The sequence below is a fragment of the Urocitellus parryii genome, chromosome 1, assembly GCF_045843805.1.
Source record: "Urocitellus parryii isolate mUroPar1 chromosome 1, mUroPar1.hap1, whole genome shotgun sequence".
NCBI classification, from domain to species: domain Eukaryota; kingdom Metazoa; phylum Chordata; class Mammalia; order Rodentia; family Sciuridae; genus Urocitellus; species Urocitellus parryii.
The window spans coordinates 227,031,603-227,058,584 of record NC_135531.1 but is presented as its reverse complement, the minus strand read 5'-3'; the positions used below and the strand labels follow the sequence as shown (position 1 = coordinate 227,058,584).

The 26,982-nt window shown below is 34.3% G+C and overlaps 1 protein-coding gene across 5 annotated transcripts in view; it reads left to right on the top strand.

Moving 5' to 3' along the window:
- Gpr155 (G protein-coupled receptor 155) overlaps nt 1-26,982 on the top strand; it is a 43,549-nt gene that overhangs the window by 7,587 nt on the left and 8,980 nt on the right. For all 5 annotated transcript variants that reach the window (XM_077802837.1, XM_077802851.1, XM_077802843.1 and 2 more), the window contains 10 exons: nt 5,037-5,436; nt 7,148-7,313; nt 8,155-8,310; nt 10,057-10,140; nt 10,760-10,877; nt 14,455-14,539; nt 14,635-14,725; nt 15,713-15,923; nt 22,137-22,241; nt 25,119-25,255. In XM_077802837.1, coding sequence (XP_077658963.1) covers nt 5,037-5,436; nt 7,148-7,313; nt 8,155-8,310; nt 10,057-10,140; nt 10,760-10,877; nt 14,455-14,539; nt 14,635-14,725; nt 15,713-15,923; nt 22,137-22,241; nt 25,119-25,255 — 1,553 coding nt within the window. The remainder of the gene's footprint in view (nt 1-5,036; nt 5,437-7,147; nt 7,314-8,154; nt 8,311-10,056; nt 10,141-10,759; nt 10,878-14,454; nt 14,540-14,634; nt 14,726-15,712; nt 15,924-22,136; nt 22,242-25,118; nt 25,256-26,982) is intronic.

Sequence of the window (26,982 nt, the reverse complement as noted above, 5' to 3'; positions counted from 1 at the left end):
AATGGTTCCCTGCCTCTGTCATTAAAAGATACTAATAGGGCATAGTTAAGTCCTATAATTTATTCTTCAAACAATGCTGATAGCATAAGTACCCTGACTAATCATAATTATGCCCTAGTGCTTGAGCTGTAAACAGAAAGGAAATGAAGCATTTAACTATATGCCATTATATAATAGAATGATCTTGTCAGAGTCTTTGTGTTATTTGCTAGAGATTGAAACCCTGCAGGAATCAAAATAGGAGCCACAGTAGGTGGCTAATTTTATCTCTTAGTTCTTCAAAGCTATATAATAAGTCCTCATAATGGGATTCCTCCCTCCCTCCACGAGCCTTATTTATAAGCATTAATTAATTAGAACTTAATAGTTGATATAATGATTATAAATCTAATTTTAGTTACTGTAGGTTTCCATGTTCATATGTAATTTCTTTTCAGATTGAAAAACCATCTTCAGATTGATAACAGAAAAGCAATGCCAATTTATAGATAAAGATATAATGTTAAATAATTATGCAAGTGAATGGCTGACATAGACTAAAATTCCCATGTTGAATCCTATTCTTCTAGTAATTTAATAAGCATTTAATTACAATTTTTGCTCCCCCACTAGACTATACTTCTTTTGCCTCTGAACACTTGTTCAGCTGAGCTTAAAAACCCCAATTGTAACTAGCTTGTAAATATTCATAGTGTGTAAAAAGTTAAAAAATACTTATAGGATTTCAGTTAGGAGGAATAAGTTCAAGAGATGCATTGTACAACATGGTGACTACAGTTAATGTCTTATATTTTTTAAAATTGCTAAGAGTAGATTATAAGTGTTTTTATAACAAAAAATGATAAGTATGTGATTAGCTCCATTTAGCCATTCCCCAATGTATACAAACAATATGTACAAATAATTATATTTAATTTTTATTTGTCAACTAAAAAATAGATTTTCTAAAAGCAAAAACAGCTGGGCATGTTGGCACATGTTCATAACACCAGTTACGTGTGAGTCTAAGGAGGTTTGCAAGTTGAGGCTAGCCTCAATAACTTAATGAGACCCTCTCTCAAAAACAGGCTGGGGAATGTAGGTCAGTGGTAGAGTGCCCCTGGGTTCAATCTGCAGAACTCCTCCCAACACACACAAAAGCAAAAAACATGAAAAACTGATCTAAAAAGAAATGGATTAATTGATGTTGATTAGATAAAAAATTATTGTGTGTTACAAAATACATTTTTGCTAGTCTGAAAACTTTAGCATTCATTTATGGGAAGTTAATCCCATTCAGCAAGTATTTTCAGATTTGTTCAGCACTGTGCTGGGGACTGTGGGTCATAAAATGATGCCTTTAAGGAACTTAGAATTTGCCAAGGTGGTACTAATATGGAACAAAGTACCATAGCATTCCAGTGGAGAGATTGATGATGTAAATTGAAGACTTGGTGGAAGAAGTAGCATGAGAGTCTGGCCTTAAATAGCAGCCAAGACTCAGGACTAAGAAAGGAAAAAGAGGGTGCTGGGTGCAGTTGTATGTAACCCCAGTGACTAAGGAGGCTGAGGTAGGTGAATTCCAAATTCAGTTGTGGCAACTGGGCTGTTTATGTCAAAAGAGGTTGTTTTGTTTTGTTTTGTTCTTTAATTATTTATTCTAATTTGTTATACATGGTGGCAGAATGCAGTTCATTTCATATTACACATATGGCTCAGTTGGTAGAGTGCTTGCCTCGAATGCACAAGGCCCTGGGTTCAATCCCCAGCACCACACACACACACACACACACACACACAAAGGCTTTATAGTTGTTGTTTTTTTTAACATTTATTTTTTAGGTGTAAATGGACACAATGCCTTTATTTTTTATGTGGTGCTGAGGATCAAACCCGGGTCCCATCTGTGCTAGGCTAGCGCTCCACCGCTGAGCCACAATCCGAACCCTATAGTTCTTCTTGTGGGCAGTGAGAACCGTGGGATAATGTTGACTTTTGACAGTTATGATTTGTTAGCAGTAAATAAAATTGATGAAGGGAGTAATTGAAAAAATCCAAAATAATGTATTTTAGTAAATACATTAGGTAGTCTAATTTTGAGACTTCTAACTAGTAACAGTAGTAAGAATCAAGCAGAGGAAATAAAGAAGATCCTGCCAAAGAAGAAAGTAAACACGGTGGTTCCTCTTATCTGCCAGGAATATGTTCCAGGACCCCTAGTGGATGCCTGAAACTGAGGGTACCAATGTTTTAATCCTATACACACATACCTACCTAAAAGAGAATTAAATTTATAAATTAGGCACAGTAAGAGATTAACTATAATAACTAACAATAAAGAACAATCATAATAATATTCTTCTGAAATAAAAGTCATGTGAATATAGTTTCTCTTTTCTTTCAGAATATCTCCTCCTACCACATACTCACCCTTCTTGTTGTTGACCTCAGGTTACTGAACCTGAGGAAAGCAAAAACACTGTTTGATGATTGGGCAGCCTTAGGTAATAAAACTGGTTGCTCAAAGTTGCATTGAGCTCCTAAAACAATCAGAATCTATTATGTGATGAGGATTACTAATGTACCAGGAAAGTAAATTTCAGGAAAAGGTCATTAATATAAGTGGCTTTGAGTAGATCATACAACTGTAAGTTGTTAGAGGAAACACCTTTGCATTGTAGTGTGCCTGCTTAGGGAAAATTCTTATACTCAGATTTAAAACATAAGACATTTCCAAAATATCCACTCAAGTTAAAAACTGAGTGGTGAGCAGGTATCTTTCTCCTAGCGATAGAATGTTTAATTAGAAGTAAAATGAACCTTATGAATCATGAAAGAAAACCACTAAGAGTTATAAAGCTAGCATAATTTAGAATTCAGTGAAAATTATGAAACTTTATGTAATCAAATGTTAAGGTCTGTAGACTTGACTTGTCTACAGACCTTAACAATCAAATATCTTTTAACTTCTTCATTTTGGAGATATAATAGAACTTCCTATGTGCTTTGCTGAAAAATGCGGGGTGGGGGTGAATTTTATACAAAGAAGATTTTGGCTAATGAGAGCAAGGTGAACTTCTAAAGGTTATATAATCTAGTTACATAACTTTAACGGGTCATGCACATGATATTAACTGAACTTATGTATCCTGAGTAAGTAAACAACTATGTTTTCCTGCCTGTGTCACATTATCTTAATATAAACAGAGAAACCTAATCTTTACATTTTTCCACAAGATTGAGTCTCTTCTTGGTGACTGGCTGTCCACGTTTTACCTTTTTTCAATTTCAATTCTGTATCAGTTTTTCTATTTGGGACCTACTGCCAAAAATGTGCCCACAGACCAAGTTATTTATTCCATGACTCTAAATTGCCCTAATAATCCCAGACCAGGCCACCAACCCTTAACTCCTCCAGGAAACTGTTAGAAGTCAGATCCAATCCACTTAACTCCCTCCAAGGAAACACATCTTATATAGTATCAGATTCTAAAGTCATCATGGATACTCAAACCCTTGGGAAAATTCCTTAAATTACCTATAATACACAGCACACATACTTTGTCTTATTCTATTTCCTATAACTCTAACATAGCCAGATTTTTTTCTTGAGCCTTGTTGTTCTTTAATGAACAAGAGGTGAAATAATTAGTTTGTACTTGAGAACATGCTATATGAGAAAAAAAGATTTTGTTTTCCCAAGAAGGTATAGTTGAATGTGTATTTATCAAAGGTACATTTATGTAACTCCACTTTATTACTCTCACAAACGTTTGTTAGATCCAACTTTCTGTCCCTACTTGCTTAGTGTTTTCACAGGTTTTCAGTATTCATTGCCTTTCATTCCCTCTCAAATGGAGGATACTCATTACCCCATAGCCTACATACCACCTGAGCCAGAGGTAGGTGAGACTGGCATCCTCACCTGGCTAGCTGCCGTGAACCACTGCTAATCCATTGCTCCCTACTCTGTGTTGACAACTATTTTGAAGTTCATGCTATCTGTCCAGTCTGTTCATCCTTATTGCTTTCATCTTCTGACTTCATTCTAGCCATCTCCCTTCATTCATTGAAGACTTTACTGTCCTGCTTGCTGTCATCTTCTTTGTCCTAAGTCCTGCTGTTCTCTTGTTTGACTTTAGCATCCTTGTGAACTTCCCATCAAATTCTCCGCCCTCTAGATCCCTTGGCCTCCTCATCTGTAATAATAACTTTACTCCTTGTCAGTGAACAACTCCCGTGGCCACTTCCTGGACCTAGTGATCTGGAAAATATTAAACTCAACTCACTATCTGACCTATTCTGAATCCTATACTTCCAACTGCACTTAATTCTTGAGCTTCATAAGGGCCTCCAGTCCCTGACCTCTCTACTTTCAGTCAGTCACCTCCCATCTTTACTTCTTTTCCTATACAGTGTGGACTCCATTACTTCAGTGCTCATTTTTAGTTCCTTTTCTCTACACCTTCCTCAGTCCTCTGAAATCTGACTTATGCCTCATGACTCCAATAAAGCTGCTCTCTCCAGGGATACAGTCAATCACTTTGTTGCTATTACTTCTTAAACATTTAGTTTGATACTAGATTTTTATTTTTATTGTTTCTTTTAAAACTTTTACAGTTCTGTCTTTTTTATGTTTGTTTTTGAAGACTAATCTTAGATCCTAGATAATAAAAATTAATTATGTTTTACTAAAAATAATTTTAGGGGGCTGGGGTTGTAGCTCAGCGGTAGAGCACTTGCCTAGCATGTGCAAGGCCCTAGGTTTGATCCTCATAACCACATGAAAATAGATAAATAAAATAAAGGTATTGTGTCCAACTACAACTAAAAAATAAATATTAAAAAAAATAGGTTATCATTTTGTAAACTAGATTGCATTTAGTATAATAATTTTTTCATTACTAAAATCGACTTTTCAAAAAATAGGATAATGAGGTCATTTGGAACTCTTTAGATAAATTTGCAATATGCTAAAATTAAACACAGAAAATGTTATTTGCATATTTATATATTTCTATGGTAACCATTTTAAGATCAATATTCTTGTTTTGCAGTTGAAGCTTTATATCAAACTACATACCCAGAATATCTTCAGTACATTTATTTGGTGGCACCAATATCTCTTATGATGTTAAACCCAATTGGGTTTATCTTCTGTGAAATCCAGAAGTGGAAAGATTCTCAAAATGCCTCTCAAAACAAAGTAAAAATTGTGGGACTTGGATTCCTGCGTGTATTACAGAACCCAATAGTATTTATGGTCTTCATTGGCATTGCCTTCAATTTTATTCTTGATAAAAAGGTGCCTGTATATATGGAAAATTTTCTTGATGGACTTGCAAATTCTTTTTCTGGAGCAGCCCTATTTTATCTTGGTCTTACAATGGTAGGAAAAATAAGGAGACTGAAGAAGTCAGCATTTGTTGTACTAATTCTTCTCATCACAGCTAAACTGTAAGTTTCACTTATTTAACTTGGGAATTATACTTTGTAAAAACCTTGTTTAACCAATTCATTGGGATGTGTCTGAAATTATTTTTTTCCTTTGACTATTAATCCTTCCTTATAGAATAGTTGTGATTTAAAGGAGAATGGAATATTGGTGCATTTTGAAAAATGGTCTTTCATTTCCTTATTCCATGTAGGCTATTCTTTGCATTTTACTGTCAGATATTAATAACTGTTTCCCTTTAGCTTTTTTAATCCTGCTTTTATATAGTTTGTTAATTGTCTCTTAATGTCCTAGTTAGATCTTATTTTTCAAGAAATTTTGCAGGATTTCTGAATCTATTAAAATCGTAAAGGAAGAGGCATCCTAGTTATGTAAGAACAATAATTTTTAATAAATTTTTTTCATGAATTTGGAAAAATATTCTGTAATTCCGAGTTTGAATGAACTTTCTAAATAGAGATGTTGATGAATATTATTGGATATCTGATCCTAACCTGTCAAAAAGTTCTTTTTAGCTTCTTAATTAGTTTTCAATTTATGTGTATCATTAGCCATGGAGTCACACTTCATGGTGCAGGTGACATTATTTGACTACAATATTAACTCAGAGTACTTGAGGCATACTTAACTATGGGACTCAGCTCTTGTATAGGCAGTTAAGTTCATGAGAGTGGTGCAATAAGATATGTATTTATATTTGCAAAGTAAAGAAAAGTTCTGAAAATCATTTACACTGCTGTTATGCTCCTCAGAAACAAAGTATTAAATAAAATTGTCACAGTAATAAATATTGTTCTAATGATAACAGTATTATCAACTTCAACTTAAAAGTAGAATTTAATTAGTCCAATTAAAAAATTTTTTTCTAGTTAAATTCTTATTAAGTATGTGTATTTTTTTCAATTAAAAAATTAAATGAGTAGTTCTTTATTTCATCCTGGAGCTTCTCTCTGGGTGCTGCTATAACAATGTTATCAACCTTGGTCTTGCTGTTTTCTTAAAGGAGAACCCCATTATTTTAGTCACTGGTTTTATGCTCTTCAATGAAATCTTAAAAGAATTTGTTTAATAATTTATTCTTCACCAGATCTGTGTTTCATTAATTTTTCTGCTCTACTTCAGTTGTTTAAGTTCCTTTTGCTGAACGTACATAATACACACATACACACAAACACACACACACAAAGAATTAATTGTAAGATATGTATTTTTTCTACTGGTTTTAGAATTTAATAAAGCAGTGTTATTACCATTTAAACTCCCAATCATTTAATAAAATTCAGCTTATTTTCCAAAAAGTAATTTAGTTATTTTCTTAATATTTTGTTTATTTAGTTATTTTCTTAAAAGAAGTTCTTCCCAAAAATGATCAGGTTTTTTTCTTCTAATATTTCAGTGAACCAATAAAGTAAGGAAGATAGCAGCTATAATTGCAAGTTTTACTAATATTTTTGGTATAGAAATAATGTTTTCCCCTCATCCCAATGTTTGAAGTATTTCCAGAATGTTATAACTCTTGAAATGGTTCCAATATGAATTCTTAATTCTTTCAATAAAATGTTCATAAATAGGCATACATAGAATATATGCAAATAGATACAACTCTGGGAAAGAACAGAAAAATAACCTAATGCCAATTCACTAGCGCAATCTACTATTGAGGGATAAGCATGCCTTGATACCAAGTAAATTATGCATTTCTTCTTTCTTCAGCTTGGTGCTGCCACTCCTGTGCAGAGAAATGGTGGAACTCTTGGACAAGGGTGACAGTGTAGTGAATCACACAAGTTTATCAAATTATGCATTTTTGTATGGTGTCTTCCCTGTAGCACCAGGAGTGGCTATCTTTGCTACACAGTTCAACATGGAAGTAGAGATTGTATGTATATACTACTTTCTAAGTTTGATTGAAATCCAGAAAGCAACATTCTTTCTATGATAATTTGATATCTCTAAGCTACCTCATTGTAAATAAGGAGGTATTGTGTAACATTATGTAACAATAGTTATTTAATCCAGGGTCTTTAGTCATCCTTGCTTTCTTACTATTCTTTTTTAGTTTCAAGTATTCTGTTTCCATACTTATACTTAAGCCTGAAAGTTATTTAAAGAAGGGTAGCTTTGGAAATTTTGAGGAAAAAAAATATATTTTATTCATGATAATTTATTACCAGATACAAAATACCACATAACCTATAGCAGTAAATATTTAAAATCAATTAACATCAAATTATCAGTGTCTAAGAGTATTGTGTCTACAGCATCAAAGATTTTGAAATATGAAAGAACTGAATTATTTATTGAAGGTCATTTCTACTATATAATCTGAAGAATGTGTGTGTGGTTATTTTTCTCTTTGCAAATTACTTTTTATTTGTCCTATATTTTATGAAATAGTATGTAAGGAAACTATACATAAGTTTAATTATATCATTAAAAGGATCACTTTTAGAACCTAAAAATAACAATGGAATTTCTAGTACTTGTGATATAAATATTGATTTAACCTAGATTAGAAGAGGGACCAAGGGAACTTACCTATGGTTTCTTTTAAAGACTTTCAGAAAGGTGAAATATGTTATTAGACAATATGCTGGATTCTATAATATCTTTTTACTGATTTATTTTTATTTCAGAAACCTTTAGTGTGTTGTGGGTATTTAAAGTTTAAAGTAATTGAATGAGATCATGACTCCTCAATTTGATCTATTTTTTTACAGATAACCTCAGGGATGGTAATAAGCACATTTGTGTCAGCTCCAATTATGTATGTTTCTGCCTGGTTATTGACCTTTCCCACTATGGACCCTAAGCCATTGGCATATGCCATCCAGAATGTTAGTTTTGATATAAGTATTATCAGCCTGGTCTCCTTGGTAAGTATGTTTCAGTGTAAAATTGAATGGAAACCATAGAACAAGTTTAAAATTAGCTTAGTAATAGAAAAAAGATTTAAAAATTAGTTTCTTAGGAAATAAAATAAAGTTAAAGCCTGCCCATAAAATGGAATATCAACCTTTCAATTAAATGAGTTTTGTCTTTTCATTTGGGAAAGATGTAGAGTAGACAAGGTGTGAGATTTAGTCAGACCTGGATTTGACTCCTGACCCTATCACAAATTAGCTGTGTATCCCTGGAAAGTTAACTTAATCTCTCTAAGCTTTAGTTTTCTCAGCTATAAAAGAAAGATAATAATTTCACATATCTCCATGGGTCGTTTAAGGAATAAATGAGATAATAAATGTGATAAACATGCTGTGAATGACGACTTACCATACAAATACTAGCTGTTGTAGAATCATGAGGTCAGAAGAGATCTTCGGGGCCCTGTTCAATTGCCCATTTTATGTTAGTGACAATTTAGATTACTATTCAAATTGGATATATCTAGTTCAAATTAAATAATTAAGCATTTGACAACTACAATATCTTGTAGATCAATTTGCCTCTTAAATTCAAGCAATATTTTGAATGATAAAGGGGGTGGGGTGGGGATGAATATGTATATTGGCAACAAATAAATGTATGGCTAACGTAGTTTTTAATAAATTCGACATGTCACATATCGTAAAATCTATGCCCATTGAGAAGAGAACAATGATATAAAATCTATTGGCAATGATGGGAAAAAGAAGGAAATTGACTAGCCTACTTACTTGGCCACTATGTGGATAGAATAGAAACCCAGACCTGAGACTCAGGGCATAGCCCAGTGGTAGAGCATGTAGTTAGCGTGTATAAGGCTCTGGGTCAATCCCCAGAACAACAAAGAAAAGAAACCTAATCCTTTTAAATATGAAAAATGCAAGATGATAATTCTCAGTATAGATAGTCTGTTTAAAGAAAGACAGCTTAGAATTTTGAATTTAGCTACCTTATCAGCCAGTATGGTAGAAATAAAAAAGGGAAAACTTAGGATATTATATTATTATTATTATTATTATTATTATTATTACATCTCCACTAAAACATCTTTCCCAAATAATTGGCTGTGACCCAGTGTCCTCTCTCAGCCATGGAAGATAGGCATAGTTAGAACATGGCTCTAGTCAAGGCATTAGTTTTTAAAGATCATGTAATTTCAAGATGGTTAATTACTATGGGAGATTCCCATGCTTTTCATTTTATTTTGGATGTAGTTATTTACCTTAATACACTTTTTGGTACTAGGTAAAGAAAATAACATTGGAATTTCTTTCTGAACTAAGATAAAGAAGTTTTTGTTTGTTTGTTTGTTTGTTTTGTACCAGGGCTTGAATCTAGGGGCACTACCAGTGACTTACATCCCCAGCCCTTTTTTGTTTTGAGACAGAGTCTCACTAAGTTGCTTAGGGCCTGGCAAAGTTGCTGAGGCTGGCTTTGAACATGCAATCCTCCTGCCTCAGCCTCATATAACTAGTTGCTGGGATCACAGGTACGCGCCACTGTGCCTTGATAAGAGGAATCTTTAAAGATAATCATCCCAGGGCTGGTGATGTAGCTCAGTGTAATACTTGCCTACTATGCATGAGGCCCTGGGTTTGATCCCCAATGCCACCAAAAAGAGTTAATCAATATGTTATTTAATAAGTAATTTTAAATATTTAGAAACATGAATAACTTTTGAAACTTTTGTCTTCAAGATCTGGTCTCTGGCTATTCTTCTCTTGAGTAAAAAATATAAGCAGCTTCCTCATATGCTTACAACCAATTTACTCATTGCTCAGGTTAGTATATCTGTAGATATTTAGAATTTTTCAGGGCTATTCTACTGCTCCTGAGAAAATTAATATGTTAGGTTTTTCCAGTTATAAAGTCAGAAATACTATTAAATATGATCAATTAAAATTTGATCATAATTAGTTTATGCCTAATATATTAAATATTGCATTAGGCCTTGAACTTTCAGTTGAGGCTAATAATAGCATTTGATGATAACTTTGAGTTATTAATAGAATCAATTGAATCATTAAAATCTGAACTCTCACAGTCTTATTTTTCTGGTTAAATCTTTGCATGTCACAAATCATAATGGAAAGAAATTTAGCATTTTCTATATAAATCATTACTAAATTTAAGGTTAGTATTTAGAATATATTCATTATCAGTTTCAGTTAAACATGTACATTGTTAAAGGCTCTATATACAGAAGTTTTTATTACAAAGCTTGAACTTTTCATATAACTAGTTGATAATTGGTCAGAAATAATTTACAATGAATAATTATATTTGCTGTGAATAAAACTTATACAAATATAGTTGATTCAATAGCTATTTTCTATAATAATGTTGAATCATATGATTTGCTTAGCTATTTACAAAGTCTTTTAATAATTCTTTCTTTAGTCTATTGTCTGTGCTGGAATGATGATATGGAATTTCGTTAAAGAAAAAAATTTTGTTGGACAAATTTTGGTGTTTGTTCTATTGTACAGCTCCCTGTATAGCACCTACCTATGGACAGGTAAGTTGATCATGAATGGACGGATATTGAGGTGTGCTTCCCCTTCCCCCATGTTTAGAAGGCCTCAGCTTCTAGTGATCTACTTGAAGTAGCACAGGATCAGGGCGTTCATTCAAGCAGATATGCCCACTAATATGAGCAGTCTGCAAAGCTGGTTTCTGTTTCCTAATGTACTCTATTTCTCCCTGGGCTCAGAGCCTTTTCCAATGGCATGACCCTTTTTCTTGGAGTCTTTGGCTCTATCTAGGCCACTATCAGCACAGCTCCCCTTTGGAGACACCAAGGGGCAGGTGCTGAAGGCAGGTGGAAAAAGTAGAGAAAGAACAGAGGTGTGTGTATCTCAGAGCTTATTACTAGAATCCCACTGACCTGCAAAATTGTGGCTCTGATTTATGCAAATTAATTGCCTTTTGGAGTCTTAGTTTCTTCACCTGTAAATCTGGGTTATAGTATTTTACAATTATTTTGAGGATGAAACAAAGTATGGATATTTATGTCTGCTGGGTGCTAAGTGCTCAATAAATGGACCTATATTAATTATTAAATAGAAGAACAAGAAAAGTAGGAGAATAAAAAGATGTGGAAATATGAGTCAATAAGACTGTTTCTCATCTCAACTGGCTCCAGAAGGGTATTTAAAGTGTTTAAGCACATTGCTATTCTTAAGTATAACATTTATTTGGATGCCAGTATTTTGGTTGTGTATTAAAAGTTCTGTATGGCTATTTTGTATTAATACTACAAATTTGAACCTGTAAAATTGTACATAAAAGGAAATTGCATAATGGTTAAGAAGAAAGTGTCAGAAAGAGGCTTCCAAGGACAGACCTTTGGTTTCATGCCTTCAGGATCAAAAGCAGGTCCCATCCAAGTTAACAGTCTTTTGAAGTGAAGCAACAATGAGGTGAGGAATTGTAGAATGAAAAATTCAGTACAAACAGAAGATAGTTTGTACATCTTAAAGAGAAGTACACCTTGCATGAGTTTTCATGAAATGTCAAATTAAAAGAGCCTATCGACTATACTTACAAATATAGAAGTATCAACCTGATCTCTAATATCTAGGTCTATTCAGGTAAAATTTGGGATGAGAATAAGAATAGCAAATAAATCAATATATTTAAAAATTCCCAATTCTCTCTGAAACCTTCAAGTATGCATGTTAAAATTTATCCCAAGAAATTATTCTGAATTCCCTGACCCTGAAGAGGTGCCCTTTAACCTTCAGATTATTATGATATTACAGAATTTTAGATCCCAAAGTATATATTTTACTATATATTTTTTTAGTTGTAGTTGGACACAATACCTTTATTTTTTGTGGTGCTGAGGATCGAACCCAGCACCTCACATGTACTAGGCGAGCACTCTACTGCTGAGCCATAACCCCAACCCCGCCAAAGTATATTTTTAAATCTATTGTTCGGTTATTTTCAATTTTATTCATTTGCATACCATTCTCACAATTTTTTCCCTGCCTACATACCACTTTTTTTCTTCTTAAAGTTGACTCATTTTTTTTTAGTTCAGTCAATTGAGCTTTATGTCAATGAAATCCCAGATTTCATATGCTAATTACAATTTTTCAAATGCTCATTAAATGCATAGCTAGTCAAAAAATCTCCATCTTCCTGCTGCTTTAGTTTAAACCCTTCCTTTTGCAAATTAGGAAAGCAGGCCCAAAGAGTTCAACTGATTTCAGGCATGAGATCTCACAGCTCCCTCAGTGAGAAGCAGGACTAGATTCTGCCTTATTGTATATGCTTCCTTTCATAAGGCAGAAACGATAAACAGAATCTTAAGGAGTGCTCTTACACAGTAACACAGTTGGCACCATTCGATGATGAATTACTTGTTTCCTTGGCACTTTGAAAACCTAAAACTAGAGAGTATATAGATATATTGATGAGGGAGTAGTGGTAAGAAAAAAAAAATTCTCAAAGACCTTGAGGTGGATAAATATTCATTCTAGCAGTGTTATTTAATCTGTATAATTTCAAATCTAGGTATGAATTCTTTGTATACAACTATAAAAGCACAGCAAATTCATAGATTAGAGTCAAGCAAAACTACAAACCCAGTAATCTTTATTAACACATTAAATAACATAACAAAGGAACTTGTGTTACTAATGTAATTAATAACTTGGAACTCAGTTCCCTGGTATTTTAATTTGGCTTGAATTTATTAGGTCATGACCTGGTTATCTTACTACTTTTCTTTCTTCAAATTACCTCAGAACCTTCATTTGGACTGGGTATTGTGATATCATTTGGCTTTCAGCTGTTGCAAACTTTTTGGGAAGGCGCGGGGCGGGGGAGGTACTAACCAGGGATTGAACTCTGGGGCACTTAACCACTGAGCCACATCTCTAGCCCTTTTATAAATTATTTTTTTAAAAAAATTTGCAGACAGAGTCTCAGTCAGGGCCTTACTAAGTTGCTAAGGCTAGTATTGAACTTGTGATCCTCCTGCCTCAGCCTCCAAAGCTGCTGGGATTACAGGTGTATGCCATTACACCCAGCTAACTTGTTACAAACTTAATATAAAACCAAATACAAGCTCTGAAGTCATGAGACTATACTTGATTATAAGGAGGGCATACGGATGATTATCACTGAAAATAAGCCAAAAGACTTAAAATTTCTTTTTTTTTAAGTTATAGACATAATACCTTTATTTTATTTATTTTTATACGGTGCTGAGGATTGAACCCAGTGCCCCACACATGTGAGGCAAGTGCTTAACCACTGAGCTACAATCCCAGCCCAGGACTTAAAATTTCAAACAGATTTTTTTCCCTCAGATCCTGAAGCATATATGATAGCAACCCCAGAGAGACCTACAGATCTGAGTTTGAGAAACAGGGAATTGAAGAACTTACCCTATGTCAAAAGTCTTAGTTTCTAGACTGGCTCTGCCCTCTGCTGGCTGTCTGACTTGGGCAAACCTTTGTTTCCATGTCTAAAAAATGAAGGTGTTAATTTGAAACAGAGGTCTCTTCTAGTCCTAAGATTCTTGTAGCTCTGTAGAATTTATTAAGCAAGATGTAACTTGTATAAATGATTGGGTATAAGGTATAAGGAAAGTCTAAGAACTTGAAAACATCCGTGTTTGTATTAAGGTCACACCATGTTTGTATTAAGCTCCATCAGCACACTTAATGTGAAGCATAACTTGTATAAGAATTGCTTATAGTTCTTACCACTGACAGAGTATGTTTTCTATACAGCTAATTTTCTTTCAATCATATTTAGATTCCAATCATATACGTCCAAAGAATAAAATGATCAGGGCTTTTGGGGAAAAAAAATCCTGCTGGATAAAACAAGATTTGAGTAAAGAAACGATACAGGAGAGAATTCAAATGATTTTTATTATTCATTTTTAGTTGTAGATGGACACTGCACTTTTATTTTATTTATTTATTTTTATGTGGTGCTGAGGATTGAACCTGGTGCCTTACATGTGCAAGTGTTCTGTCACTGAGCCACATCCCCAGCCCTCAAATAATTTTTAAATTAGGGAAACATCAAGAATAATGATCTCTCTTTCTATCTTTATTTCTTGTTCTTAGGCCTTCTAGCAATTTCTTTGTTTCTTTTGAAAAAACGAGAAAGTGTACAAATTCCTGTCGGAATCATCATAATATCTGGCTGGGGGTAAGTTGGTAGTTTTTTGTTTGCTTACATGTTTCCATATGCACAGTTACTATTCATTCTCTCTCTTTATCTCTCAATTACCCTTGTTATTATAGAATTCCTGCTCTCCTTGTTGGTGTTCTTTTGATAACTGGAAAACACAATGGAGATAGCATTGACTCAGCCTTCTTTTATGGAAAAGAGCAGGTGGGAAGAGTTTATTGGCAGTTCTGTTCTTGAGAACATCTCATTTTAGCTTGTTAATGTACCTAATTATACTTACATTGAAATTAACTTTAAAAATCTATTCTAATTTATTGCAGTTTATACTGGTGATCCTATATCACCTTGTCACACCTCAAATATGATGAACGTTTTACATGCTAAGTCTGTATTTAGCTGAAGAATGCTTGAGCTTAATTGATTCTTCTTAAAAACTCTTATGAATTATGTTTTCTTTACTGGAGAAAAGAGTGATTAATTTAAAGCCATTCAACAAGCTAGCAGTAATAGTAAATGTCAAACTCTTGATTCTTAATCCTATCAAAAATATAAATTTCAGAAAACAATGTGTCTGGGAAAAAGTGTACTTGAACAGCTATAGAGTAGGAGGCTTATGAGCCTGCTGAATTCTTCAGGAAGGCCCCAAGAATGTGTTTTTAAAAACCTCCCTGAAGATTTTCATTTGTTATCCTTTTTTTTTCCTGTTCTGTAATTTTGAATTTGAGTTTTTATGAGAATAAATAAGATATACTTGTAAAGGACTTTGACTAGTGCTGGCATATAGTTACTGCTCATAAGTATTAGCTGTACTTATTCATTTTTACTATCATTATAAAATTTCTCAACTGAAGTATACTTGAACTACATAATCAAAAATTCAAAATTAAAGTTATAACAAATTATTCCAATTACTTGTAAAAGAAACCAGTGGCTATGTTAATCAGCTGCTGTACAACAAAGCATCTAGAACACTTACATGATTATAAACAGACTCTGATTTCTCTTCAAGTACATTCCTTATATGCTGTTACCCATTCTTAAGAACCACTGTTCTAGAGTATTTACAACTGTGCAGATGTATTTTCCATCAAAAAATGCTCTTAATGCATTCTGCTAAGATTATCAGATGGGATTGTAAAAAGTGGCCTAATGTCTTTTTTTTTTTTTTTTTTTTTTTTTTAACATCGTCAGATGATCACCACAGCAGTCACCCTGTTCTGCAGCATTCTAATAGCTGGTATATCACTCATGTGCATGAACCGCACCACCCAAGCAGGACACTATGAAGGTTTCGGTCAGTCTCAGAGCCACAAAGCAGTGGAGCCTGGAAACACTGCTTTGGATGAGAGTCCAGCACCAACAAATGAACCAGAACTTTTTACAAGTTCAATACCAGAAACAAGTATGTTACATGCCTTTATAGCATACATCCTAATTATTTTGCTTAAGAGAGGTTCCCTGAACTATTCTGAAAATCATAAATATTTGCCAAATTAAGAACCTGAATCACAGTCAATAATAGGAAGAGTTTACACATTATTTCTGAAAGTATGTTTGTGAGGACAATCTTTTGTTAAAAATGTAGGACTTCCTGAGACCTGAGAGCTTAGAAAGTTTAGAAAGAAGTCACAATGGAAAGGAATAAATATTCTTCCTAGAAATCTACACACATATATATGTTAATTTAACAATATTTTATCAACAAAGTGAGCTAAAGGAGGCCTACTAAGAGGCTGGATTGATAGTAGAAATTAGGCATCTGCAAACTAGAGCACAGACCAAATCACACCCACCATATAAAAATGATTTTTATATTAATAAATATTTTGTGACTACTGGAAATTATATGAAACCTAAATTTCATGTCTGTAATTTTATTAAAACGGCCATGCTTATTGATTTACGCATTGTCTATGGCTGCTTTCATGCTGTAATAGCAGAGTTGAGTCACTGCATCAGAGACTGGCTTGTAAAGCCTAAAATATTATCTAACCCTTTATGGAAGATGTTTGCCCATTCTTGGTATAAGTAAAAATATGATCCTAACTAGTATATGTGTTAGTAAGAGTCAACAATTGTTACAGGATTTGTTTCAATTCATGAAGGGAAGTCAGCAATAGTGTATGCATTTTGGATGCACTGATGCATGTGGAAAGTTCACAGATAACGGACATGGTGCTCAGAAGAATAAATGATGGTTTACAATATTTTGTTTAGATAGCTTGTGGAGTAGAAAGATGAGTAAAGTATAAGAAGAAAGAGTGACAACAGAGATAGAAGATAATTTATTCATCTTCAAAAGGAGGAAATGAGAAAGTTTCATTGCACAGCACTTTGTCATGAACTGTGTTAGTGCTAGGAATGTTGCATTTAAAATTCTGCCCACAAATCTCGCCATGTAAATTTCCTTTCTTCTTTCCTCACCCAAACTGGAACTATATAAAAGAGTGGTTAAAAACTTACCCTGGAGCCATATTGCCTGTGTTCAAAGCCTGACTTCATGATTTACTACTGTCTGATCTTTTTTTTTTCTTTTTTTTTTTAATTTTAAAGAGAGAGAGAGAGAATTTTTAATATTTTTTAGTTTTCAGTAGACACAACATCTTTGTTTGTATGTGGTGCTGAGGATCGAACCCGGGCCGCACGCATGCCAGGCGAGCGCTCTACCTCTTGAGCCACACCCCCAGCCCACTACTGTCTGATCTTGGGCAAGTTCCCAGTGTTTCACTTTCTTTATCTAGTAACACCTACCTATAAGAAAGTGATTGGAGCCAGGTGCAGTGGCGACCTGTAATCCTAGCGGCTTGGGAGGCTGAGACAGGAGGATCCCGAGTTCAAAGCCAGCCTCAGCAATTTAGGAAGGCCCTAAGCAACTCAGTGAGACCCTGTGTCTAAATAAAATGTAAAAAAGGGCTAGGGAAGTGGCACAGTGGTTAAGTGCCTCTGCGTTCAATCCCCAATATCAAAAAAAAGAAAGAAAGAAAAAGAATGTTACTGTATAAAATGAGTGAACATGTATAAAGTCCAGCACATAGTAAGTATGAGTATGTAATAGCTATTATTATAACAGTTTATTAATTTTTTTACAGAATTTTAAGTGTACTCCAGAAAAACTAAGATATTTAGTTTTTTTATTTTGGCAAATCAACTCAATTGTATTGAAACAAAGAGAATAACTCAACAAAATTATCAAAATATCCAATAATATGAAACTTTTGCACTTTGAATTAATATGGCTTGATGAAGAGCCTCCCAAGAGGCACACAAGAAAAACACAAAGATACAGGGCAGATCCTGTTTTCTGAAGACAAGACATCCTTATCCAGGAAAAACAGTTTCCTATAGTTCTCCAATATCACACCCCTGTACAAAACCCTCTGAGCAGGATTCAGGCACTTGCATTTCTCCTGTTGGAAAACACTGTGGCTACATCCCTGAATACCAATAATCCCAAGGGCACCCACATGCAGGTGTAGGGACCCCAAGACTCTGGAGGTATAGGACCAAATGTACTGATAACATTTTTATTATGATTATTACTGTTATTGTTATTTTTGGTACTAGGTATTGAACCCAGGAGTGCTTTACCACTGAACTATATCACCAGTCCTTTTTACTTTTTATTTTGAGTCATAGTCTCACCAATTTGCTGAAGCTAGCCTCAAACTTGCAATCCTCCTGCCTCACCTTCAGAGTCCCTGAGATTTCAGGTATGCACCATTGTACCCCGCTTATTATAATATTTCATTATAAAAGGAAGACATCAAGGTTCAAGACTAGCCTCAGCAAAAAAGAGAGCCCCTAAACAACTTAGTGAGACCCTGTCTCAAAATAAAAATGGCTATGATATAGATCAGTGATAAATTGTCTCTAGTTAAATCCCCAGTACAAAAAAAAAAAAAAAGACATTCATACAGTAAGGAATTCAAATACAGTTACAATTATAATTCAAATACAATTAAAAAGGAATTCAAAGACAATTAAAAGAGAAGCTAAACTCTTCCCCTCCCTTGCCCTTGACTCTACTCCCCAGAGTTATTTTATGGTTTATTTATCACCCAGAAATTTTATTCCTCTTTCTCCTGTTTATTTATCTACATGTAGAATCATATAATTCATAATGTTCCACAACTTCTGCAAAGGTAATGAAATATGAGATAACAATTTTTCTTCTTGGATAACTGTAAGAAATTCAGTAAAGCTTGAACTCAGGGTACGTATGGGGAAGAGATCAAAGAAAGTTGGAAAAGTAAGCAGATACAGAGGGCATTCTGTGTCATCAGAAAATATGAAGGTTTTGTCCTACAAGTAAAGGGTCCTATTAGTAGTTTTTGCAATAGGCTAGGCCGGATACAGGGCAGAGGGTGGTAGGTGTGGGATGGACCGGATAGGTCAGACTCAGAAGCTGTACTGATGGACTTGCAATCAACTGGACTGGTGAGAGCTAATGGAGGACCTGAGTATAACTTCCAGAAATTTGGTTTTAGTGAATGTGTGATCATCCTTCAGGCCTTCCAGGCACATCTTCTGTTTCCTTCTCAGGTATTTTACCCTTTCAGAACAGGCAGTTCTCCCTCCACAGGATCTACACCTGACCTTTATTCCCCCACTGTGGCCTCCAGTCTCTCTGCTAGATTCTTGTAATTCCTTCCAAACTGGGCTGCCTGTCTCCCATCACTCCCTGCTCCAATCTGTTTTATATGAATCGGCAAAATCTTCCTCACAGAGCTCTGGTCACATAGACTCCTGATGCAGGTCTAGGAGGACCCTGCAGTTGGACAAGGTTCACACTCCTGTACATGGTGCTCAAGATCTTCCACAATCCAGACATGCCCTTCTCCAGCCCAGTTCTGCCCCCTCTCCTCTTCAGCTTTCCCCTCTCTCCACTACTGAGCTTTCCATGCTTTTCCCCAAAATGGCATTCATTTTATTATACCTCTTTTCTATTCTATTCTATTCTATTCTATTCTATTCTATTCTATTCTATTATACCTCCTTTTATATATATAATATATATTTTATATATATTATACCTCTTTTCTATTATATTCTTTTCTAGTATTCTTTTATACTTCATGGCCTTTAAAACCAAGCTCACTAATTTCTTTCTTAGGTAATTCATGATTATATCAGAATTTCATTCAAGTTTCTTGACCACTTTCCTTTTGAAAGCTGAAGTTCAAGGATTGAATATTTAAAAGCTGACTTCCATGGGCCTAGAGTACTGTTCTGATCATGCACAACTTCCTTTCCTACTTTCTTGAAGAATCTTTCGGGTATCCTACAAACCCATATATTGATTGTTTTCTGACAGAGCTTGAAGACCATCCCACCTACAGCTGGCTGTGTCTTTCTTTTCCACAAGTGTTTTAAAACTGGCTACCAAAGGCCAGACATCTGTGGGAATTGCTGAACTAAGAGTCTTAGGCCCAGAGACTTTTGCTGCTACATCTTTACCTATTATTTAAAAATAGCAGATGAACTGTATAATAGCTTTTCTTTAAATCCATTATTATCATCTCCAGCAAGAAAATAACTTGAACCTATAGTATAAATAAATGGAGAGCAAGATGATAGCTATACCTTATGTAAGAAACCTTCTGTGATGTTTATACTTCCCTCTTATTTCACTATTTTATAATTGCTTTTTAAATTGTTTATATAGCCCACTAGACTAGACTATAAGTGATTTGTCTATCTGATAGACTGGCTGGATGTGGTGGTGCAATCCCAGCTACTCAGGATGTAGCAGGAGGATTGCAAGTTCAAGGCCAGCCTCAGCAACTTACCAAAACCCTGTCTCAAAATAAAAAATGTTTTGTGGATGTAGTTCAATTCCTAACACTGAAAAGAAAATTAGCTGATTGAAACCTTCAAGTTTCTGAAGAAGTATGGACTAGATAATGTATTTTCTTTTCTATTATCTTTTGGTTCTATTTTAACCTTGAGATAGCATCAATATCTTAAATTTAGCAAGGCCATTTTAGACTGCAGTTTTGTTACTTTTAAATACTTTTAAGAACATCATTGAAGAAATTAAGCATGTTGTCAATGAAAGGTTATTCTTGGGAATTATTCATTTTTCTAGCATATTAAATTTTAATAGTTTGTTATTAAAGTTATTATTCAATTATAATCCATGTCAAGGAGCACCATGTCTATGTAAGTGTGAAAGGTTTTAAAGAGCACAGTGTACAGTTCTATGACTATATGGAAGAAAAAATTACAGCTCTATAACAGATATCTCAGTGTGACTTCTATAAGCCAACCTGCCTATAAACCTGCAAGAGATTTTCAGCAGTATATATTTGAAAGAAAAACATATATCATTGTTTTTACTGCATCATCTAAACTAATAGGAGACAGATTCTTGAAAGAAGTGATTTCAAGCCTAACTTAGAAAGCAGGAGAAGATTTGATGAGCCTAGGTCTTTTATTGTTTGTTTGTTTGTTTTAATTAGTTACACATGACAGTACAATGATCTTGACATATACAATTGAATCAGATGGGTTATAATTTCTCATTTTTCTAAGTGTACAAGTTGTAGAATTACATTGGTCATGCAGTCACTTATATACCCACAGCAATAATAATGTCTATTTTATTATGCTGTCCTTCCATTCCCGCCTTCCCCTCCTCCCCTCCCTTCTCTCTACCCAATCTAATGTGACACAATTCTTTTTTTTTCCCTCACATCGTCATACCTGTATTCTGTATAACGAATATGCAATTCCCCTTCTCCCTACCTTTCCCTTCCACCTCTCTTCCCTAACTAGAGGTAATTTTCTTCTCATGCTCTTCCTCCCTACCCCATTTTGAGTCACCTCCCTTATATCAGAGAAGACATTCAGCATTTGTTTTTTTGGGATTAACTAACTTCACTTAGCATGATCTGCTCTAATTGCCATCTATTTCCTGCAAATGCCATGATCTTGTTATTTTTTAGTGCTGAGTAATATTCCATCGTGTATAAATGCCACATTTTTTCTATCATTCATCCATTGAAGGGCATCTAGGTTGGCTCCACAGTCTAGCTATTGTGAATTGTGCTGCTATAAATATTGATGTGGCTGTGTCCCTGTAGTATGCCATATTTAGGTCTTTTGAGTCAGCCTAGGTCTTGATGGGACTTGTGGAGGGTGTGAAGAATTGTCCTGAAAGAAGGAAATGCTTTTTGTTGCTTAGGATGGGTAGCTGGCTAGGAAAAGAGGCCAAGTCATAGGCAGCTATCTATTTAGACTGAGTTTGAATTTTCCACAGTTACCAATAGAACGCTAGTATGTATTTTTGAAAAGTGATGAAATAAAAGCTGTGTTTTAGGAAAGTGAATTTTTAGTTCCCAAAATACAGTAGAATTAAAACAGCAATGAATAAATTTTTTCTTCTCTCATATAAGAAGACAATATATAAAGATGATGATCATTCATCTGACACTTTTTAAAATGTTAATATTGTACAGCGCATTTGAATACTTTTGATAATTGTCATGTGAAAATATTTCCATGGAGGCAGCATGAGTAGGTTTTGGGTGGTTTGGTTTTGTTTGGAATTTCTTGAACTTGTCCATTTCTGTTGTGGTTGGGCTCTACTCTCACATTATTTTTCTATATATAGGTTGCTGCTCTTGCTCCATGGGAAATGGTGAATTATGCTACCCATCAATAGAGCCAGCAGCAAACACAAGCACCAGTGGGCCTGTGACTCCTTCATTTGAGAAAAGTAAGTGCCCTGGGATATGAGGAAGGGCATAAGGAAAGAAGAGCCCTTGTCCTTCTGTGTCACGAAACCTCTACATAGTATTTCTTCAGCAGCTGTAATACTACAGAACACTATTTGAGAACAGATTCTCAAATAAAATAGGGAAAAGATGTGAATAGAATAATAATCGTGCAGAGAGAACATTTATTTTAAAAAGATAAAGTTCTTATAGTATCTCACGCGTGTGTGCATGCACGCACGTGCACACACACACATATGCACACACACTTTCCAATAAATTTAACTCAAGAGATAAACCCAAGAAATTTGCCCTAAAAGCTATTATTATTTTGGCATTTTTTCTTATTTTAGAAGCTGAGACTTTCCCCTATCACCAACCCTTATGACCAGGACTAATTTATTAGTGCTTAATTATATTGTGCTTTAAATATAACTTCTTTAAAAAATAAGAAAAACAACTTTAAAAGTAATAAACTTTTGGCATGTAAACTAAGAGACTAAATCACTTTTTTCTGAATTTTAAATTATTTAAAACTGAACATATTTATATAGAATTGGAATTGCAGTGCACTTTCAGTTGATTTTGCTCTTTGTGATGGAGAATCTGTCAATTACATTGTTGCAAAAGGCATTTTTAAAAGTTTTTTTTGTTATAGATGTACCCAGTACCTTTATTTTTATTTTTAATGTGGTGCTGAGGATCAAACCCAGTGTCTTCCACATGCAAGGCGAGCACTCTACCACTGAGCTACAACCCCAGCCCATGGCATATGTCTTTATATAATAAATGTTGGGAGGATTATAAGAAATTATGGGTGCAAATCACTTAGCATTGTGTATGGTATACGTGGTAAATGTTCATTAAATGTAATACTGGCAACAGTTGTTATTCAGGTGGCATTTATATTTGTCTACTATCTGTTGGCTAGGAATGAATCTTAAATAGTAGTAGAACTTAGGTTTCCATAGAGAGAAATATCAGATTATCAGCCTTCATTAAATTTTCTAATAGGACATCCGATCTCGAATTCAGTTAAATTGTCTTAGTTTTTATTTATGTGCTTCTTTTGTAAAGTAGTGTTTCTTTATGTCCCAAGGTTTGCTTTCTTAATTTTTTTCTCTCTACCCAATATCATAGTAAAGTCATTTTCTGCTTCTCAAATTATCCTTAGTCTTTCTTTAACTATCATTTTCTTCATTACTAATACTGATTCATGAAAACTTTTATACTATAGGGACTTTCAAAATTTTCTGATCATGTTTTGTAAAAATCATATTAAAAGAAAGCCATCATATATGGACATCATCTAACCATGTAATTTAGTATCATTCCTAAGCCTGAAATTTTAAAAAAAGCCTAAAGGAAATTAAACCATAGACAAATGAGAATTTCTAGAGCTTTACAATATAATTCGTCCCCCATTCCCTGCTGTTGCACAAAGGCAAAATAAAGATTACATTTAGATTGCTAAATGGCAACAATGTGGGAAAAGGCAAATGAAAAACTAATAAAATTTATTTTATGCATTTTAATAATGTGTGTACATAATATTTTAAAACCAATTTTTTCATAATATATATACACACATATATAAATATAACTCAAATTTTCTACACATAAGTTATTATGTTAGCTTTCTATTACTGTGACAAAATTCCTGAGGTAATCAGCTTAATAAGGAAAAAAGGTTTATTTTGGCTCATAGTTTAGGAGGTTTCAATTCATGGTCAAGTGACCCAGGTACTTTGGGCCTAAGGCAGCACAGTACATCGTGGTGGGAGCATGTGGCAAAGAAGCTGCTCATCTCATGGCAGCCATAAAGCAAAGAGAGAAAGAAAGGAGGGGCTGGAGTCCCAATATCTTTTCTTCCACTGTGCCTTACCTACCTCCTAAATGTTTCACAACCTCCCAACAGTGCCTCAGACTAGGGTCAGCCTTTAATACTGGGTCTTTGGGAGACATTCAAGAGTCAAACTAGAGTAGATATATACAAATAGTTATTATTAAAATAGAATCATACTACAGAGATAGTTTGGTGAACTACTTTCTTTTTACTTAGCAAGACTGTAAACTTTCTCCCTACCATTAACTATTACTCTAGACCACATTTAGTGGTTGTAGATATCCTTTCCCAAAAAGTGGCCTTAAGAAATAGAGATTTTTATTTTTAGGGTAAGAGCTATAAAATTGTTTTTTAATCTTTAACTTATATATGATTGTATGTTAGACTAGGCATGTATTATGTAAAAAATTTTCCTTTTTCTTTAGTACCATATACAAAGTGGAGCTGAAGTGGAAAAACAAGTTTCTTTTGAAAGATCCCTCACTCCTGTTTTAGGCCAGAAAAGAGTCAGTTCTGTGATTTGAGTTTGGTCTCATATGTGAACAAAACATAGCATATAGACCTAGTTGGTACCTTGTAAGGCCTTTTGTAAGGCAAATTTTAAACTCAGAAAAGGCAAGAGTTAATTGTAAATTTATTTCACAGTTAGTCAAAATAGTGTATTCATGACTACTATGAAGATTTAATGCAGGTGAAACGTGAGTTATTAATTTAGCCTTTTAAAATTTTATGTATAATTATAAAACATATTAATATATAATTATATAATAAATTATATAGATAGAAAACATTGGTGAATGGTATAAAAGGGAAATATTACATACTAGTGGTTTTTTTTTTCAGATAAAAACACTCTCCAACTAAAACTCCTAAAACAACATGACGGAGCTTTCCCCCGATTTCATCAAAAATTACATACTGATTCTTAGCTGAATGTGCTTTTTTGTTGTTTCTCTTAGGAAGTCATTATAAATTTAAAATGCATTCAAATAAAAAGCTCTGATTACAAATTGTTGTGCTTACTGTTTCATAGATGATCACTGTGTGAGTCGCTGTAACTCCCAGAGCTGCATATTAGCCCAGGAAGAAGAACAGTATCTGCAGAGTGGAGACCAGCAACTGACTCGACATGTCTTGCTGTGTTTACTTCTCATTATTGGCCTATTTGCTGTAAATGTTTCTCTGGTTTTGTTTGGGACCTATTTCTTTAAATGTCTGGCAAAGGTTTTATTTAGGCATCTGGGACTGAAACTTAGTTGCTACTTTTCAAGAGTAGAGTGGCTAGGCTATCTAAATTCTAATCTAGTTTAAGTGTTTTTTGTTTTTTTAGTTTTTTTGGTGGCGAGGGGAGAATCATTCATATTACTCTGTTGCCTAAGTGTTCCAGTAGCCTATTCTATTAGAATTACTTATTCATTCTGTGCTCTGAACGTAAATTTGGTAAAATCAGATAGATATCTCCATCATGTGTCCAAGGGCCAGTTATCCCTAACATGCTTGACTGACCAAAGTGGACAAATGCCTACATTATCTCTCACAAGATATTTCTCATATAAATTAACTTGAAAGAATAAGATTTAATTATGGAAATCAACCTAACTACTTCATGCAGTAGGGAAAAGAGGAAAAATGCCCATCAAATTACTGACATCTGGGGCTAGGGGATGTGGCTCAAGTGGTAGCACGCTCGCCTGTCATGCGTGCGGCCCAGGTTCAGTCCTCAGCACCACATACAAACAAAGATGTTGTGTCCGCCGAAAACTAAAATATATATATATATATATATATTAAAATTCTCTCTCTCTCTCTCTCTCTCTCTCTCTCTAAAAAAAAATTACTGACATCTAACATTTTTGTGGGGAAGAGGGTGCTGGAGATTGAACCCAGGGTTATCACACATGCTAAGCACAGGCTCTATCACGGAGCACCACCCCTGGCCCCTGCTTTTGAATTTTTAACACATTTTTCATGGTTCTAATAATACATATATTTATAACCTGCTTTTTCACTTATGTCAAGCATTTTCAGAGTGTCCAAAATTAATACTTTAAATGGCTCCCCAGTAAACAATAGAGAGCTATATAATTTACTCAACTACTTCTTTATGAATTGTTCCTAACTTTTCAAAATACTCTAAAAAACATCTCCATGCATTATATTTTCTAGTGATATATTCCCAAAGTTTAGAAACCTGGATCAAAGAGAATAAATATTTCTGTGATTTTAGACGTATTCTACTAAATTGTTTTTCAAAGAGTAGATAGTATAGATTTATAAAGTGCTCTCACCAATATTGAATATTATAATTTTGGGGGGAGGGATTTAACCCAGATATGATTTCTACATCTCCACCCTTTTATATTTTATTTGGAGATAGGGTCTAGCTTAGTTGCTGAGGCTTGTCTTGAACTTGTGATCTCCTGTGTCAGCCTCCTGAGCCGCTGGGATTATAGGCATGCACCACCGGGCCCAGCTAGTTATTATAATTTTTTAAAGGTAGTTTAAGTGTAACCTGCCTAGAGGTGGGAGATAGGCCATATAACCTACAAGCCCTTTTCACACAGAATGCTTGTTACATGGTATGATATCAGCCAGCTATACTTTATCTGCTGTTTAAGGACAAAAATTAAAAAAAAAAAAAAGAAAAGAAACGCTGCCAAGAATTCCTGCTTAGTGATATAATTATTTTCATTGTGTAGAACTAATTTTAAAATCAGTCCTGTCTTAGGCTAGTCGGCAGTCCTGGTATATTATGTAAGTCTCTGTATTATGGCTCATGTCTTCTTGCTTCAAATCTGATCAGAATAGATGCTGTTTGAAAGACATCTGTCAGAAGAAGTAGTTGAAACCTCTTGTTTGAAAGACAAAGCCTCTGTATTCTCTCAGTATTTTTCCCT